At 39.1% G+C, this 14,689-nt stretch overlaps 1 protein-coding gene across 7 annotated transcripts in view; it reads right to left on the reverse strand.

The window, feature by feature from the left end:
- Positions 1 to 14,689, reverse strand: part of EPC1 (enhancer of polycomb homolog 1) — a 64,995-nt gene that overhangs the window by 19,594 nt on the left and 30,712 nt on the right. For all 7 annotated transcript variants that reach the window (XR_007907000.1, XM_051802340.1, XM_051802338.1 and 4 more), the window contains 4 exons: positions 3,413 to 3,572; positions 1,650 to 1,795; positions 1,358 to 1,564; positions 815 to 963 (listed from right to left, as the gene is read on the reverse strand). Coding sequence is in view for 6 of the 7 variants with exons in the window: in XM_051802338.1 (XP_051658298.1) it covers positions 815 to 963; positions 1,358 to 1,564; positions 1,650 to 1,795; positions 3,413 to 3,572 (662 nt within the window). In the remaining variant the exon portion in view is untranslated. The remainder of the gene's footprint in view (positions 1 to 814; positions 964 to 1,357; positions 1,565 to 1,649; positions 1,796 to 3,412; positions 3,573 to 14,689) is intronic.

A 14,689-nucleotide genomic window follows, 5' to 3' on the forward strand; every position in this document is an offset into this window, starting at 1 on the left:
AGCAGCTTATTTTATGAGAAAGCTACTGTGAAAACCTTCAAGATTTCCCCCCTCTCTGGTTCTGCTTAAAATGCTCAGTGCTTAAAAAAAGTGCCCTAGCAGAAAAATTCAGCTTGCCTCCCTAAGAATCCAGACTAAAAAGTTAGTTCTAGAGCTTTAAGATACCGACTCAGAACATTTGCTTTCAAACATGGATACTTGAGCTAGGGAAGTCTACTCAGATTCTAAGTATGAGCCTAAAGAACAGCTCCACATTGCAACTGTAAATCTCAGCCAATTAGGAAAGTGACAACTGAGTATTTGGCCCTCAGCACAGCTGACCAACAGGATGTCAAAAGAAGCACAAGTTGGAGATGACTCACACATTTCATATTCTATGAAATGATTACCTCTTCAAGAGGGTGTTTGATCAAGCTTTTTTAGCAAAGAATCATGATCATGAAGTTAAAGAATGGTAATGTTTGAAAATGGCCTTAAAAATAGCTGGTATTTCCTTAATCTATGCATTTAACATGCATTTTCACCTGAAACTATGATCTCTCTTCTGGTATAACATACAGAATAGATAAACACATTTGAAAATATGTACACATCTAATGAAACAATGTAGCTCAGTTTGAGGATCACCTTGCCACAATAAGCAACTTCCTAGCCTTATATTTTGCTCTCCATAGCCATATACGAAACTATGTTATCCTGTAAACCCATGTCTAAATACTTATTTTAAAAATCTCCCACTGTTTAAATATTTGAAGCAATCAGAATATGAAGCAGCTTCCAAAGCTTTCTGCAGCAACTTTTCAATGAACATTACCTCTTTTCCATAATTTCCAGTGTTAAATGCAGCAATTCTCTCTTGCTTTTTTCTCTTCTCTTTATCATCTCCAGGATGGTCACTGCACGACTGAGATCTCGACGCAGCTTAAGCATCTTCTCGTAAGAAGCTTCATCGTTTTTCCGATTCTGCAGATACACAGAGTATATGTGATTCCCCTCATCATTTAAATTAAGTAATCTGAACCACAGTAAGTTCTAAATATTTATATACATCAAAAAAAAGACAAGTCATATGCCAAACCAAGGAGAAGCATGTGCATGTTATCAATGAGCTACAGCTTACTAATACAATAAGTAGGTTTAATGGTAGATTTAGTGAAAAAATTAATATAAATTTTCATTTAATAGCTGTTCTAAGGTAGTTTTGCTTTTCACCCCTGCAAATTAGAAAAGAGAACATGCCAATTTTTACTGTTTCATACAACACAGCAGAACTGTTTCTTTACATAATCTACTTTTTGAAAGGGGGAAAAGGAGAAGGAAAAGAAAGAACAGCTGAGAGAGGCTCTGATATACATACTTTTCGTGTCTGCATCTTTTCTGTTCGTCTTCTAAAAGCAACATAAGGGTCATTTGTGCTGGAACCATCTCGTTTCTCTTGTTTCACTGCTGGGATAAGAGAGGGACCTCGACAGTTTTTCCTCTTTTTAATCCAGTACTCATACACTTCTCTGATCAATTCATCGTCTTCCTTCAGCAACAGCTTGGCCTCTTGCAGGCTGACTGGCTAAATGTAAAAGCCAGCATGTCACTTTCACACAGTAACATACAGAGCGTGTATTTCAAATTCTTTATTCAAAGTACCATTGTACCTGCTGACCGCTGCCTTTTTCTAGTCTGTCTATCATCTCCTCAAACTGCAAAGGAGAGATGTCCATTCTTTTCTTCAACTTGTTCACAAAGATCTCATCTTCAGAATCCAAGTCATAATCCGGCTGCTCAGCATCCAAACTAAAAGCTAAATGATACAGTGAAAGTTAAAGTTGGTTTTACTACAGAAATGTTTTGTTCTAATAGCAACGTTCAGAATACACAGCACACTCTTCTGGAGACGAAACCAAAATCATTTGTTTGAATGTTGCAGTAATACTACTTTCAGGTTACACCTAATTTTTCTTTGGAAAAAAATTACACTGTTAAAAATCAGACATAAAAGTTGCCATCTATTTGATTATGGTTTTGTTATTCAATGTAAACTTACTAGTGGTCAAACCAGCTAGCAGCTTCCTGCCTCATTCTTTTCTGTAAGAAATTTTTAGATTGGTGAATATTTTGAATGCTGCTGAGTATTCTCTAGTTTTATGTCTTATATGATCAACAGTTAAGACTACAGTCCAAACACACACATGGGAAAGTATATGCAGACTGTATTACAATGATCTTACACATACTCTCATCAATGATTTTTGTGATACAGATGAGTCAGACTAAACTGGTCCAGCACAGTCTACCCTATGTAGCAAGGCATCTTCAAATACAAGCAATGTTTTGCAGAATGCAAACAATTGTTTGTTTTACACAATACCCTATGAAAACACAGCACTCTGCATTCAAAACAAGATCTCCCTAGTTCTCATGCCTCATTCAAGTTGTTTTACATAGTAAGAGTCAAATTTCTTCTCAAGTGCACACCTGAAAACACATACCTTGCTTCTAATAAATAAAGAGGTAGAATATAATGCAGCTGAAAAATCACAGTTCCAGCTGCTAGACCTGCTAGACAAAGAAGCTTTTCCTTATCTAGTCTAAACAAAGAAAAGAAGAATGAAAAGTATAACCTTAATATCAGCATGTGAGACTGCTAGTAGGAAGATAATTTTTTACAGTGAGGGTGTTGAAACACTGGAACAGGTGGCCCAGAAAAGCAGTGGATGTCTCATTCCTGGAAACATTCAAGGGCAGGTTGGACGGGGCTCTGAGCAACCTGACCTAGTTGAAGATGTCCCTGCTCATTGCAAGGTGTTGGACTAGATGATTTTTAAAAGGTCCCTTCTAACCCAAACTATTCTACGTTTCCAATACTTCAAGACATTATTGAGACTGACTGATATAGAAGACTAGCATTTAACCAAAGTTAATTAGGCATGAGATCTTTTTACACAGCACAGAACAGCTGCTATCTTCTAACAAAAACAAAATCCCAACAAATTTGCAAGTCACCAGTGATGCCAAAACCCACCTATTTTTAGATGTAGAATACTTCCATCCAGGCACAGGCAAATACTACCACTGCTACTACCATTTCTGCTTGGCTTGCCAATCCACTCTTACTGCCATTTTATCTTGAATATGCTTCTGGGACAGGTACTCTGTTTCTTAACTATGTATTATATATTTTCCTCTTCAAGTAGATTTGTGTCCTTGCTAAAAAAAAAAATATCTAAATTTCCCTGCAAACTGTTACTACTGACCAAGAACTAAATATACTTCTTCAGCAAGTAGTATGCATTTTTCAGCATGTTGGAAAAAAATAATTCTCAGAAGCCAAGTCTTGGTGGGAGTTCAGCAGACATTTAGCAGTAATGTCTGGCAAAATAAAGCTCTCAATGTACAAAGAACGAGTTCCTTTACTTACGCTGTATGTGAATCAGCTGCTTTGGCATTTTAAATTCTCCAGGATATATAGATTCATAGTATGCAATATTACTTTCTGCTTCTGGAACCGGTATAACCATGTTATCCCTCTTCTCTCCATAGACTTGTTGTGCTGAGATAGCCCGTTGGAGATGATGTTCCTACAAACAAAAAAGTCAAGATGAAAACCCGAGAAAATATTTCCATAACTGAAGACTTGCTAGAGTTGAAAGAAGGTTATTCCTTTGCAAATGCTCTCATTGTAAACCGCCGAGCCCTGACCTGAGGAATGGGTGGTCGCACTCCTGACCCAAAGTGCGCTCCCCCCGCCGGAGGGTTCCCCAGCAGGTGGCGCTCTCCCCTCACACACCCCCACTTCAGCTTCCCAACTCCCAGCCAGGACCCGCTGCTGGCACACCGAGCCACAGAGTCCGCGATTAAACGTGTCTGGAGAGACACTGAGGATTGATTAGACACACAGATTATAACAAGTAGCTGCAGACAGATATTGACTCCGGTATTATTCTGTATTTGCCTTGGCCATTTATTGCCAGCGATAACAGAAAACCAGAAAGGAGGCCTGCCATCATCGCCTAGGAACAGCAATTACTTTTACCCACTGAATGATTCCTGAAGATGTTCTCATTTATTGTAATGCTTCCCATTATCCTCCTGCTCCTCCTCCTAATCCATCAAATAAAGCAAAAATGCACCCCATTCTTGCTGTAGTTCTCTCAAGACAGTAAGTAATATCTGCAGAGTTCATGCAGAGTTAATGACAAAACGCCACACAGCAAAACGTGCATGTTTGTAACTGGTTTACTGACAACATAACATGCTAATTTTTTCCCTAGCATCAGTGCTAGTTTCTTAAATTTCTATACTGTTTCTTTACTGTGCTCAGTAGACCAGTGCTGAAGTAGTTGTTGTGCCAATACAACTCTCAATGAGATGCTATAACCCAGATCACTGAAATACCTAAAAACAGCAACTGCAGCAAAAGGGTAGCAGGGATAGTTGGTTTTAATGTTGAAGCAAAACATATCAGTGTTCATCCACATGATCTTATTGCATCTTTACTTGTCTGACTTCAATTTAATTCCTCTAGTTATAATAAAGGCAATTAAGATCTTCTGTCTAAACTTTAAAAGATAAGTAATCAAGAAAATTCTAAAACAGGCTTTATTGTAAACTCCAGAGTTGTTGCAGCCTGGAACCCAAATGTGTTCCAAGGTTTAATTCTGCTGAAAGAATTCACAGGATTTATCTTCAAACAAATTGCAGAGATTTCTATCTGCCCCCTGGTTAAAAGGCTTCTTCACAAAAGGAGACCAATTGTGAGAGTCAGACATAGCACACAGTTGCAAGTAAAACTCACAGCAATGATTTTGATCTTGCAGCAGTTGTAAAGTTTATACACATATGTCACCTAGAAGGCATGGCAGCTAAAATTCTTTCTTGCGTATGGACAAAGTAATTTCTTTTCTACCTCTTAGGGAGGCACTGCTCTCAGACACCTCAAATTTGTGTAAACTGTAATAACTCTTCAGTTGTCCCCACAGCTACAACTCTTGCAGAACAGGGAATTAAGGAATTTATCTTCATATAGCACAGTAGGATTCTAGGTCAAATACAGAGTAATAGTCAATGGCTTTTGAATAACAGCAAAGGTTTACTGTTTTTATAGCAGTATCAAGGCTTCCTGGCGTATCCACCCCAATCTGTGTTTCTAATCACAAAAAATGCTTTATTTCAGGGAAGAAAAGGGAGCTAGACACTAAAGATTTCAATTTCTCTGATCCACCTCTGATATGGACATAGACACAGCCTATACTTATTTACTAACAGGTTTCAGTAACAAGTACTTACAAAAATTTTAACAATATTCTTGAAACAGAAGCACACATCATGGTTTCAATTCAAGAGACACTCCACTAAACAGAAGAAAGGAAACAGAAAAGGCAACCTCTCCTTACACCTCCACATACCAGGTTCTCACTCATTTGGACAAATCAGAAACATTAACTTTGGTCCCAACTACAGTATCTCAGCTGGTGGCTCAGCACATCTCTCTCCCTCCTGGTAATCAGGTGCAATTGTTAACTCTGGAAACACTAATTTTTAACAAGAAAGTATGTTAAATATCTACAGTTAACAACCCTACTACAGCTTACAGTTTGTATTCTGCACTCATTCTCCACTGTGACTGTACAGCTGGTAACTCCCACCCAAATACAACACCTCATTCATCTGAATCCATAGCTTTCCACTTAAAAATGCGGTGGTTTCCTCAATTCGTCAGAATGAGCTTTGAATTCAAATCCTAATCAAACCTTCTTGCTGCCCTTCATGTTGTTATCTCTATTTACTATGTAGATACTGCAGTCCAGACACTCCTGAACACACCAACAGGCATTTTGAAGACTGAAATCCTAGGAAATTTATTTTCATTTATTTGTCCGTCTATTTCTAGATACGGTTTTCTGATCAGATATATTTCCACTATACAACTGTTTCTGTTCACTGCATAACAGAGAAATATCAAAAAGCCTTTTTTATGCAACTATCCATTATGTCTCGTGCCCTGCTACAGAAAGAAGTTTGACTGGATTAACTGGGGCTTGTTCTTGAAAACCTCTTATTAGCTGTTTATAGAAATTATTGTCTTCCAGGTGATCATTTGAGCCAAATAATTTAAATTACCCATATTCCTCCAGGAACCACAGTTAGGATAACTTGCTGTAACTCTCTAGTTTCTACCTTTTCAACAGTCTATTGACTGTTACGAGGTTTTGGGTCAGGATTTTTTTGAATGGATGTCATGTTTTCGGGCAGATTTTTTTGTTAAGAAGCCCAGTTGCAGTGCCTTTTCCTCTTCTCTGAAACATCATCTGCTCCTCTGAAGTTCTCACATAGCTGCAAAATTATTTCAGACTATTTCTTTAAATTCCTGGGATGAATTTCAGCTGGGTCAGTCAAGCTCAAATGTTGTAATTTGTCATGTTAGAAGGAAACTCATCTAACACAAGGTTCAGTCTTGTGCCCCTCGCTGTCATTCTCCATACTACCACAGCCTTCTGTCAGATTGAATCTATGATGACAGCTTAGGGAATCAAATCCACAAAAAGCCATCTCTCTCCTGCAATTTCCCCTGAAAACAATTAGAAACAATTAGTCTTCTGACAGAGTGGATCCCTGAACTGCCAGAGTGTGTGTGTGGAAAGCAGTAGGGAAACAGAGAAGAAAGACAACTCCCTTTGGCAGCAGTTAGCCATTAAACTGGCTTAGCTGCTTCACTAAATTAAAGAAATCTTTTTAAAATGAATACCAAGGACAAAAAAAACCCCATGAAGATGCATGAAATATTTCAACCATTTTAGTATCAAATACAATCAAGAAAGTTTCCTCTTACTACAAATATTTACAGAATTTTCTCATCTTATTCTGCACATTCATTGCTAAATAGATCTCACCTTGTTCCCTCTTTCAAGACAAACTTTTCATGTAAATATTAATTGTTCACATATTAGTTGTTCCTATTTATCAGTTTCCGCTTTCAGTGTACTCAGATTTCTTTGTTAATGTATCCTTCTTATTGAAACAACATTGAAATAGCTGCATTTGTCTTACAAAAAACTCAGCCTGAACTGATTAATGTCACAGCAGCTTCACAGTTTCTTCCCTTTCTATCCCAACTTGCTTCCCTTGGATTTTTCATACATATCCTGTTTCACAACATGTACTTATTGAAGGTAGTTTATCCCCACTGAAACTGCCTTCTGCTTTCACATTTAACTCTTTTAAATCTATTAGTTAGGCTTATATCCAGAAAACCTTTAATCTTCAGTTGCTTTCTCTGCCTGACATAAAATGCTATTGGAATTGCAGCTTCAGGAGTCGTTTGTTCTGTGATGTTAATTTGATCCGGTCCTTTCAGAACAATGATACTGTTCCTCAAACTTCATTCCGTTTAGACTGCACTAATGGTCAGCCAACTTTGTGTTTAAAGCTATTCAATGAGTTCATCAAGAAGACCCTAAAAACCCTCTCACTCTTCCCAGCCCCCAAGTTAAGTTGTCCATCAGGTTAGCTACCTATCCTGGCTCATCATGTGGGCTGACAATCCCAGCATCAAAGGGATGCAGTGGGAGAACTCAGCCAGAGACAGATGATGTCTCAGGAAAGGAGCAGCTTCATCATTTTTGCAACACTCAGCCAGAAACATGAACTGAGGGACAGGCACTGATTTGTTTTCTCTGGTGACCAGTGACAGGACCTGAGGTAATAGCAGGAAGTTGTGTCAGGGGAGGCCCAGGTTGGATATCAGGAAAAGGTTCTTCGCCCAGAGGGTGGTTGGGCACTGGAACAGCCTCCCCAGAGAAGTGGTTACAGCACCAAGCCTGTCCGAGTTCAAGAAGCGTTTGGACAATGCTCTCAGGCAAGCGGTGGGATTCTTGGGGATGTCCTGTGCAGGGCCAGGAGTCGGACTCAATGATCCATGTGGGCCCCTTCCAACTCTAGATATTCTGCAATTCTATGAACTGCACCTTATTCATCACACTATATTCCTGTCCAGAAAATTAGCTAGATAGTTAAAATACCAACACTTACCGGATTATACTGCTAGTTGTTTAAACAAACAAAAGCTTGACAACCACCTTTGTCCTTTAGAAGTTTTCCTCTAATCCAAGAGCCTATAGGAAAAGCCCACTGAAACAGTAACCCTTCTGACTACCCAGAATATAGCAAAGCATGACATACCGAGACATTTCCTAAGCAAAGATATGTATTGATACCATCAGTCATTCTGTAGTCTTCTTTTCTGTTCAACTTTAGGATAGCAAGTTTGTCCCTTGTGTCCATTCTTACTGTACACCAGTATCACCAAACACATTCCAAAACACCAAAGAGTGAAAGGACAATTTAAAGCAAGTTTACACCAACAAAAGCACATGGGAAAGCAGAACAGAGCAGAGCAGTTCTCGTTACAGCCTGAAGGAATTGGAACTTCTGGTCAGTTCTGCACTGAGGGGCAGCAGGATCTCTCTCAAATGATAGTGCAAGGATATAGGTATTTTTCTTGGTAACAAGTTTAGTACTTGCAAGCTTGTTGCATTTCTGGAACACTACATTAAAAAAACCCGAATTACAACAATTAGAGTAAAAAAGAAAAGATACTGTAATTGTGGTTCAACCTGACTACCAGTAGGCACCCCTGCCTGCAAGCAGAAAAAAGCAGAAGCATAGCAACTGAAAACAAGCAATTATTTGCGTTCTTTCACATTTTGGTAACACTTGGTAAGTTTTTGGCAATGTGACTGTGGGATTGTTAGTTAGTTACAGTTTCTGAAAGAAAACTGGCACATACAGAGCACAGAGGTCTCTTTGACAAAGTATCTACTCTGCAGCACACCCTGGAGAACATATGCAAAGTAAGATAACCACAGTACAAGGCCTTAAAAGACTAAGTGACATAACCCTGTCATTACAGTTGAACAAACCAAAAGGACAGAATGTATAGTATCATTTTTGAAAGACAACTGAAAAAATGTTACTGCAGTTGCAATGGGTGCATCTTCAAGAAGCAGTTCACTGTTTTGTAATTTGACTGCTTCCTTCCTCAAATAGTTTCTCCAACTACTTCAGAGCTCTTAGAAATGACCCAAACAGCCAGCTATCAAGTCCAGTGTGTAGAACAGAGCAGAAAGTCTCCCAATATTCCAAGCCTACCCTAAGCAAGGGAGTAGTGTCTTTGTTGGGGGAAGCAAAACGTGGGGTGGTGGAGGAAGCCACACACCACAAGTAGAAAGAGTTTTTAAAGACAGTGGTATCTATAAAAAGTACACTACTGAGTTCAAATCTGTGCACGTCAGAATCCCATCTTTGCCTCTGAAATACAAAAACCATACAAAAGTACACTGCAACTGATTGTGTCATTACTGGGAACCAAGTAAAAGTGTCCATCTACTGGTCTCTGCAGAACTGCTGATCTACATCAGTATGACCAGGGCAATTACCTCACATACATCCCCTGCCTGACAGAACTGCTTTCCAAGGCTACGACCTCACAGTTTAAAAGGGACACCAGTTTCAACAGGTAGTTGGCAAGAAGCAGTAGGTTCACAACAGCTACGCTAAAACAGATCACAGTTGACACACAATCAAGGACATACAAGTATACAAACATACCTCTGTCTTTTTTAATACACATTTTACCTTTTAGCAGCTTATGATCTGAATCTTTGGGGAAAAAAGAAACTAAACACACATGAAGAATCCAACAAAACTGCAGCTCATCTGAAGCACAAACACAACACTCTATAAGATGAAATAAGAAAACTTTAGAAACTGGAAAAATCAGAAGTTGTTATTTATGTCACCCAGAGGTGGTGAAACAGTGCAAGAGCAACCTGATTCTAGACTTTATAAAGCCAAGCTGCTATGAGACCCTGCTGCAGATCAAGACCTTTCAGACTAACTCACTCCATAATGTACAGAAGGGACCCCTGCAGTACTTCTATGACTCACTGCACAGAAATCACTTCCCAACCTCCACCTTTCTTTGGCTCAGTGACCTACAGGATACATATCCTGTCTCTCAGCCATATGAGGATCTCAGTAGCCTGTATGATCAGGGAAGATGGCCTCTTGCAAGAGTGATGGTCAAGTTACACTAGAGAAAATCTGTCCCCAGATTCAATCCAACAAATCTGTGCACAGAGAAGACAGAAAGGAATAAAACAACCAAACTGGCTCACGCTCTTCACTTTCTCCTCCTATTATCAGATCTTAGCTGTCCTGTAACTTATCAAACACAATTTATATCCAAGATTAGGAAGAGCATGGATAGCAATCTCAGAGAATTACATGCAGAACAAGGAAGGGGTTGTTTTTTTTTGTTTTGTGGGGGTTTTTTAATGCCATCCCTTATTCCTCCTTCACAAAATTCCTTCTCCCTTCCTAGAATCAATTCAGGCACTGGAAATGTTTCTCTGGGACTCTCCAGGGGTGGTTACCTGCCATCCCAATCGAAAGGGCTCACCCAGGGACAGGGAAGCACCAGCAATGCTGAAAGCAAAGGTACAGAATACACAGCCAGAACACAGAAGCCCATCATAGATCAATGTAAACTGTTCAGAGATACTTCCTTTGCATTACTCTTCTTTTTAGGGCAGAGTGGCTCTAGTGTCTTCCAGTATGACTGAAAGCAAAAACGTTCAGTTGTTCCTGAATAGCAGATTCCCAGGTTGTTACAGAAGCACTTATCACAGAAACATACCACACTGTTGCTTTTCCTGCCTCACATGCACATCCAGTCACACATGCAAACAACAAAGACATTCTGACAAGTTTGTTACAGCATTTGTTTCCATCTGCCACTGAAAAGTTGCCCTGACTGAAGTCATACTAATGAAGGCAGTCTGATTCTGCCTTGCAAAGCACAGAAGTCTTCAACTGGTATTCTAGCACAAAATAAATCCCCAAGTTACACTGATCCTTGATTGAGACCCAGAACCCAACTCCTGAATACCAGCTTATAGATTTGGCCTTTGATAATGGCAAGGCAATAGTTTTGTTGGTAAGCATAAATGCAGCTTCAACCCTCTGGAACTCGAGTACATGCATATCACATAATGTGGTAGCAATTGTTTAAATTTGGTCACAAGAAGCACACATGATCCAAACAGGACAGAGGTGGTGGGTCAACAAAGTAGCATTCCTTACTCTCTTCCCTATGACGGGTCCTGAGGAAGACAGCAGATCACTTCCTTGCTCTTCATCTGGCCCACAAACAATTGTAGCCATCCTTATTAGTATATATGGACACAGGGAGAACACCTTCTTGTATCAACTGAAGTTGCCTGAAGGTTCACCCAAACCACATGGCTGTAGATCTTACCTTCGGAAGCTGCCAAGACCTCTCAGTGCCTGAATCATGCTACACAATAGAGAAAAATGTTTCCTTGTTGCTACAGCAGAGCCTAAAACTATCCCTTCATATTCCAAATGTGGAGGAAAACTATGGAGGTTGGTTCTGTTAATCAACTGATGTCAGTCTCATGAGTAGTCAATTAAGAAGGATTCCACTGTAATCACTATAATAATTAAAACTCTGCTACAAATGCCAACTTAAAATAGCTACACAGGATTAAATAGCAATTGCTCAGTGAAAATGTGATCTAATTTACTTTTAAAAATGCATAGTTTTGTAATTAACAAAGTATCAAAAAACCCTCACTAATTATTAGACTTTTTATCTGGAACACTGGTTAGAAATGGGGTCAGCCATACTGTTTTGAGCATTGTAGTAGTAGACTATTTTCCCCATGCTCACATCAGACACTTCTAAAAGAGTACACAAGGAGTCTGTCTTCTTCCTGGGGAAAAAAAAAATAAAAAAATCTTTCTTCTATATTTGTGGACTTCCATCGGCAAATTACAACTTCTATGGAATTTTCACCTGCCAGCCTTGTTCGGTGAATGGTGGAGGACAGGTGGAGGACACACAGGGCATTTGACCCAGAATCTAACATTAGTACCTGAGATCATGACAGCACCAGGAGAAATGGAGAGTGATTTGCTTATCCTGTTATCAGAAGACTGAAATCAGTTTCATGTTTTACATTACAGGCAAAGAAATGAATGAGACTGGTTTAAGACATGCCAGAAGATAATGTATCCAACCTAGGAACCCTAGGAATCAGGAAAACTCTAGTATTTAACACATACATTAATTATGCAGTATAGTTCACAAACATAATTTAGCACCTCTGTCTTTCTACACTCAGGTCCTGTTCAGACTACCTAAAAAGCTTTGTCTGCCTGCCCAATTGCCACTGCACAACATTTATTCAGAATCACAGAACTCAGTAAAAGTTTTAAATGTTTAGTTTGGGAACCATCATTAAAGATCACAACTAGAAGGATCTAAACCATCTCCTCAGTGTTTATAATGACCACAAAGATTGCCCATCTCTCCTCTGTAATCACTTTGGCTCTCATGGAACTCCTCAGCCTAGGCAGCCCCAAGGGGAGTTACTCCTGGGTGACTCTTCCTGCTGTGAACTAAATCAGTTCATGAACAGGTAATGCAAAGACCAGGACACACTCTAGGAGAACACTGGAACTGCCTCATCTCATTACCAACACAGTTAAACCAGCCCAGCCTGTCTCAGTACCTTTGCTGCATCAGACTTCACTGCAGACCTGTCCCAGTGCCCCTTCCTTACCTCAGCCTGCTGTTCCAGCTGTATTGTCATCTGTGAGACTTCAGTGCATGAAAACTGTTTCAGTTATCTACAATAAACAGAATGCAGTCTAATAATTTAACAATTTCCCCCTAAATAAAGATTCTAAAGAACATATTAAGATGCTTTTAATGTATTATGTAGGCAGCCCAGGGCATGACCTCCACAATGAAATTAGACTAACACAAAGTGAAGTAAAATTTTACACAGTTTACAAGAATACAGCTTTCAGGGTAAAGACTACAACTGAACGAGAACAGTTCTTAGAATTCAGTCTTTCCTTATCAGTTTTCAACTATAAAGCCATTTAGGAGAGCCCAAGTAAGTCTTTATAGCAAAATTATTTCTCCCTTGTATGTGGAATACGGAAGCAGAACTTCAAGATAACTTCATTAGCTGACTCATAATAAAACTGCATCAAGTTCCCAAATTAAAAGATAGATGCAGCGATATCTTGCTGCTTGATTAAAACAGTACTGTGCATTAGCAATACTTTGTAACTCAAGTAATTTTGGATGGCAAAAGATTACACTTGGATTCCAGCGTTTTTATTAGTTACAGGGACTTGATACTACTGTGAACAGTATTCAGCACTGATAAAAAAAGCAGTGTCACTTGACTAACAAGCAACGTGGTAGCCCAACATCGCAGCTAACAAATTTCTATTTCACTCTCTTCTGAACAATACTGATATGCAGATGCACACAGGGTTGTGTGTTCCAACAGACAGGAGCCTCAACTATTCCACTTACAAATCATCAAAAGACACTATACACAACACCAGGTGAAATTAAAGGCTAAATTATAAATCTAAAAATTGTATCTAAAAATTATAAATCTATAAATTTTGATAGCAGAATTAAAAAGAAGCCAACTTCGGTGAATTATTTTTTACATTTCTCTCAAATTTTTTGTATCAACTATGGAAGAATAGTAAGTCTCTCACTCCTTCCATAGGGCTTGTTCCTCAGACCAGGTTTTCAAATGATCCTCAGTAAACCAACCCTCATTCTTTGCAGGTAAGATACATCTCAATCTGGATCCATAAATCAACTCGACAGTAGTACACAATCAAGAGAGGTAAGGCAACAAAAAACACTAGGCAAAGGGAAAAGGAACAAAGCCAATAACACACAGTCTGAGCAGCACCTCTATCTCCCAGGATTAGTCTACCAAAGGCTCAAAACCATTCCCTTTCACAGGCCACACTGCACAAACTGCAGAGATCAACAGCTTCCCCTATCTACATATGATCAACAGTTCTGAAGAAAACAAGCCCAAGAACAGGATTTAGCTGGTTTGGTTTTTTTTTTTAAAGTATTAAAAACAGATCTTAAAACGTTACCTAGATCTACTTTTTCCCTAAGAATTTGCAGTAAGACTCCAAAACTCAACATTATCTAGAGCTTGACCACTGGATCTCTGAACACCAAACTGCACAACTACTCAAGGACTTTAAATAAACAAATGCCCAATGTGATTGACTGGGCTACCCTAAATGCCAGGCATTACTAGTAACCAAACTCTTCAAAGAATGCAGAAACATTTTTGGATACTAACTGCAAGACAAGTGTACATTTTGCCTAACATCATCTCAAAAAGGAGCCCATGGGCATCCCTACTGAGGACAGTAAGAAAGCACAAAAAATACAGCCATACTTGCACAGCAGTTCTCTATGAACCACAGTATATCAGAAACTGGGAGCAGAAGTCTTTATGTTTAGTAGTCCAATAATTTCTTTCCTCTACAAACTTTGTAGGCCAGTCCAAACTATGCAACTTTAATGTTAAAGAGGCTTGAGAGACACTCAACACATATGCAACTTTATTGTTTTCATCTGCCTTTCCCCCCAACCAAAAATAATAATAAAAAAAGATAAATCAGTGAGTGAATGGGGCTTACACAGCATCTGTAACACACAGAACTAAACCAGTTGTACCTTCCCCTAACATGGCTTCATTTACAACATCTTGTCAGGTTTAACTACTTCTTCTGTAAAGTATAGTTTCATTACCTCAAGCAGTCACTC

This window comes from Manacus candei, unplaced genomic scaffold, assembly GCF_025592945.1.
Source record: "Manacus candei isolate 608988 ecotype Guabito, Panama unplaced genomic scaffold, ASM2559294v1 h1tg000056l, whole genome shotgun sequence".
Lineage (NCBI taxonomy): Eukaryota > Metazoa > Chordata > Aves > Passeriformes > Pipridae > Manacus > Manacus candei.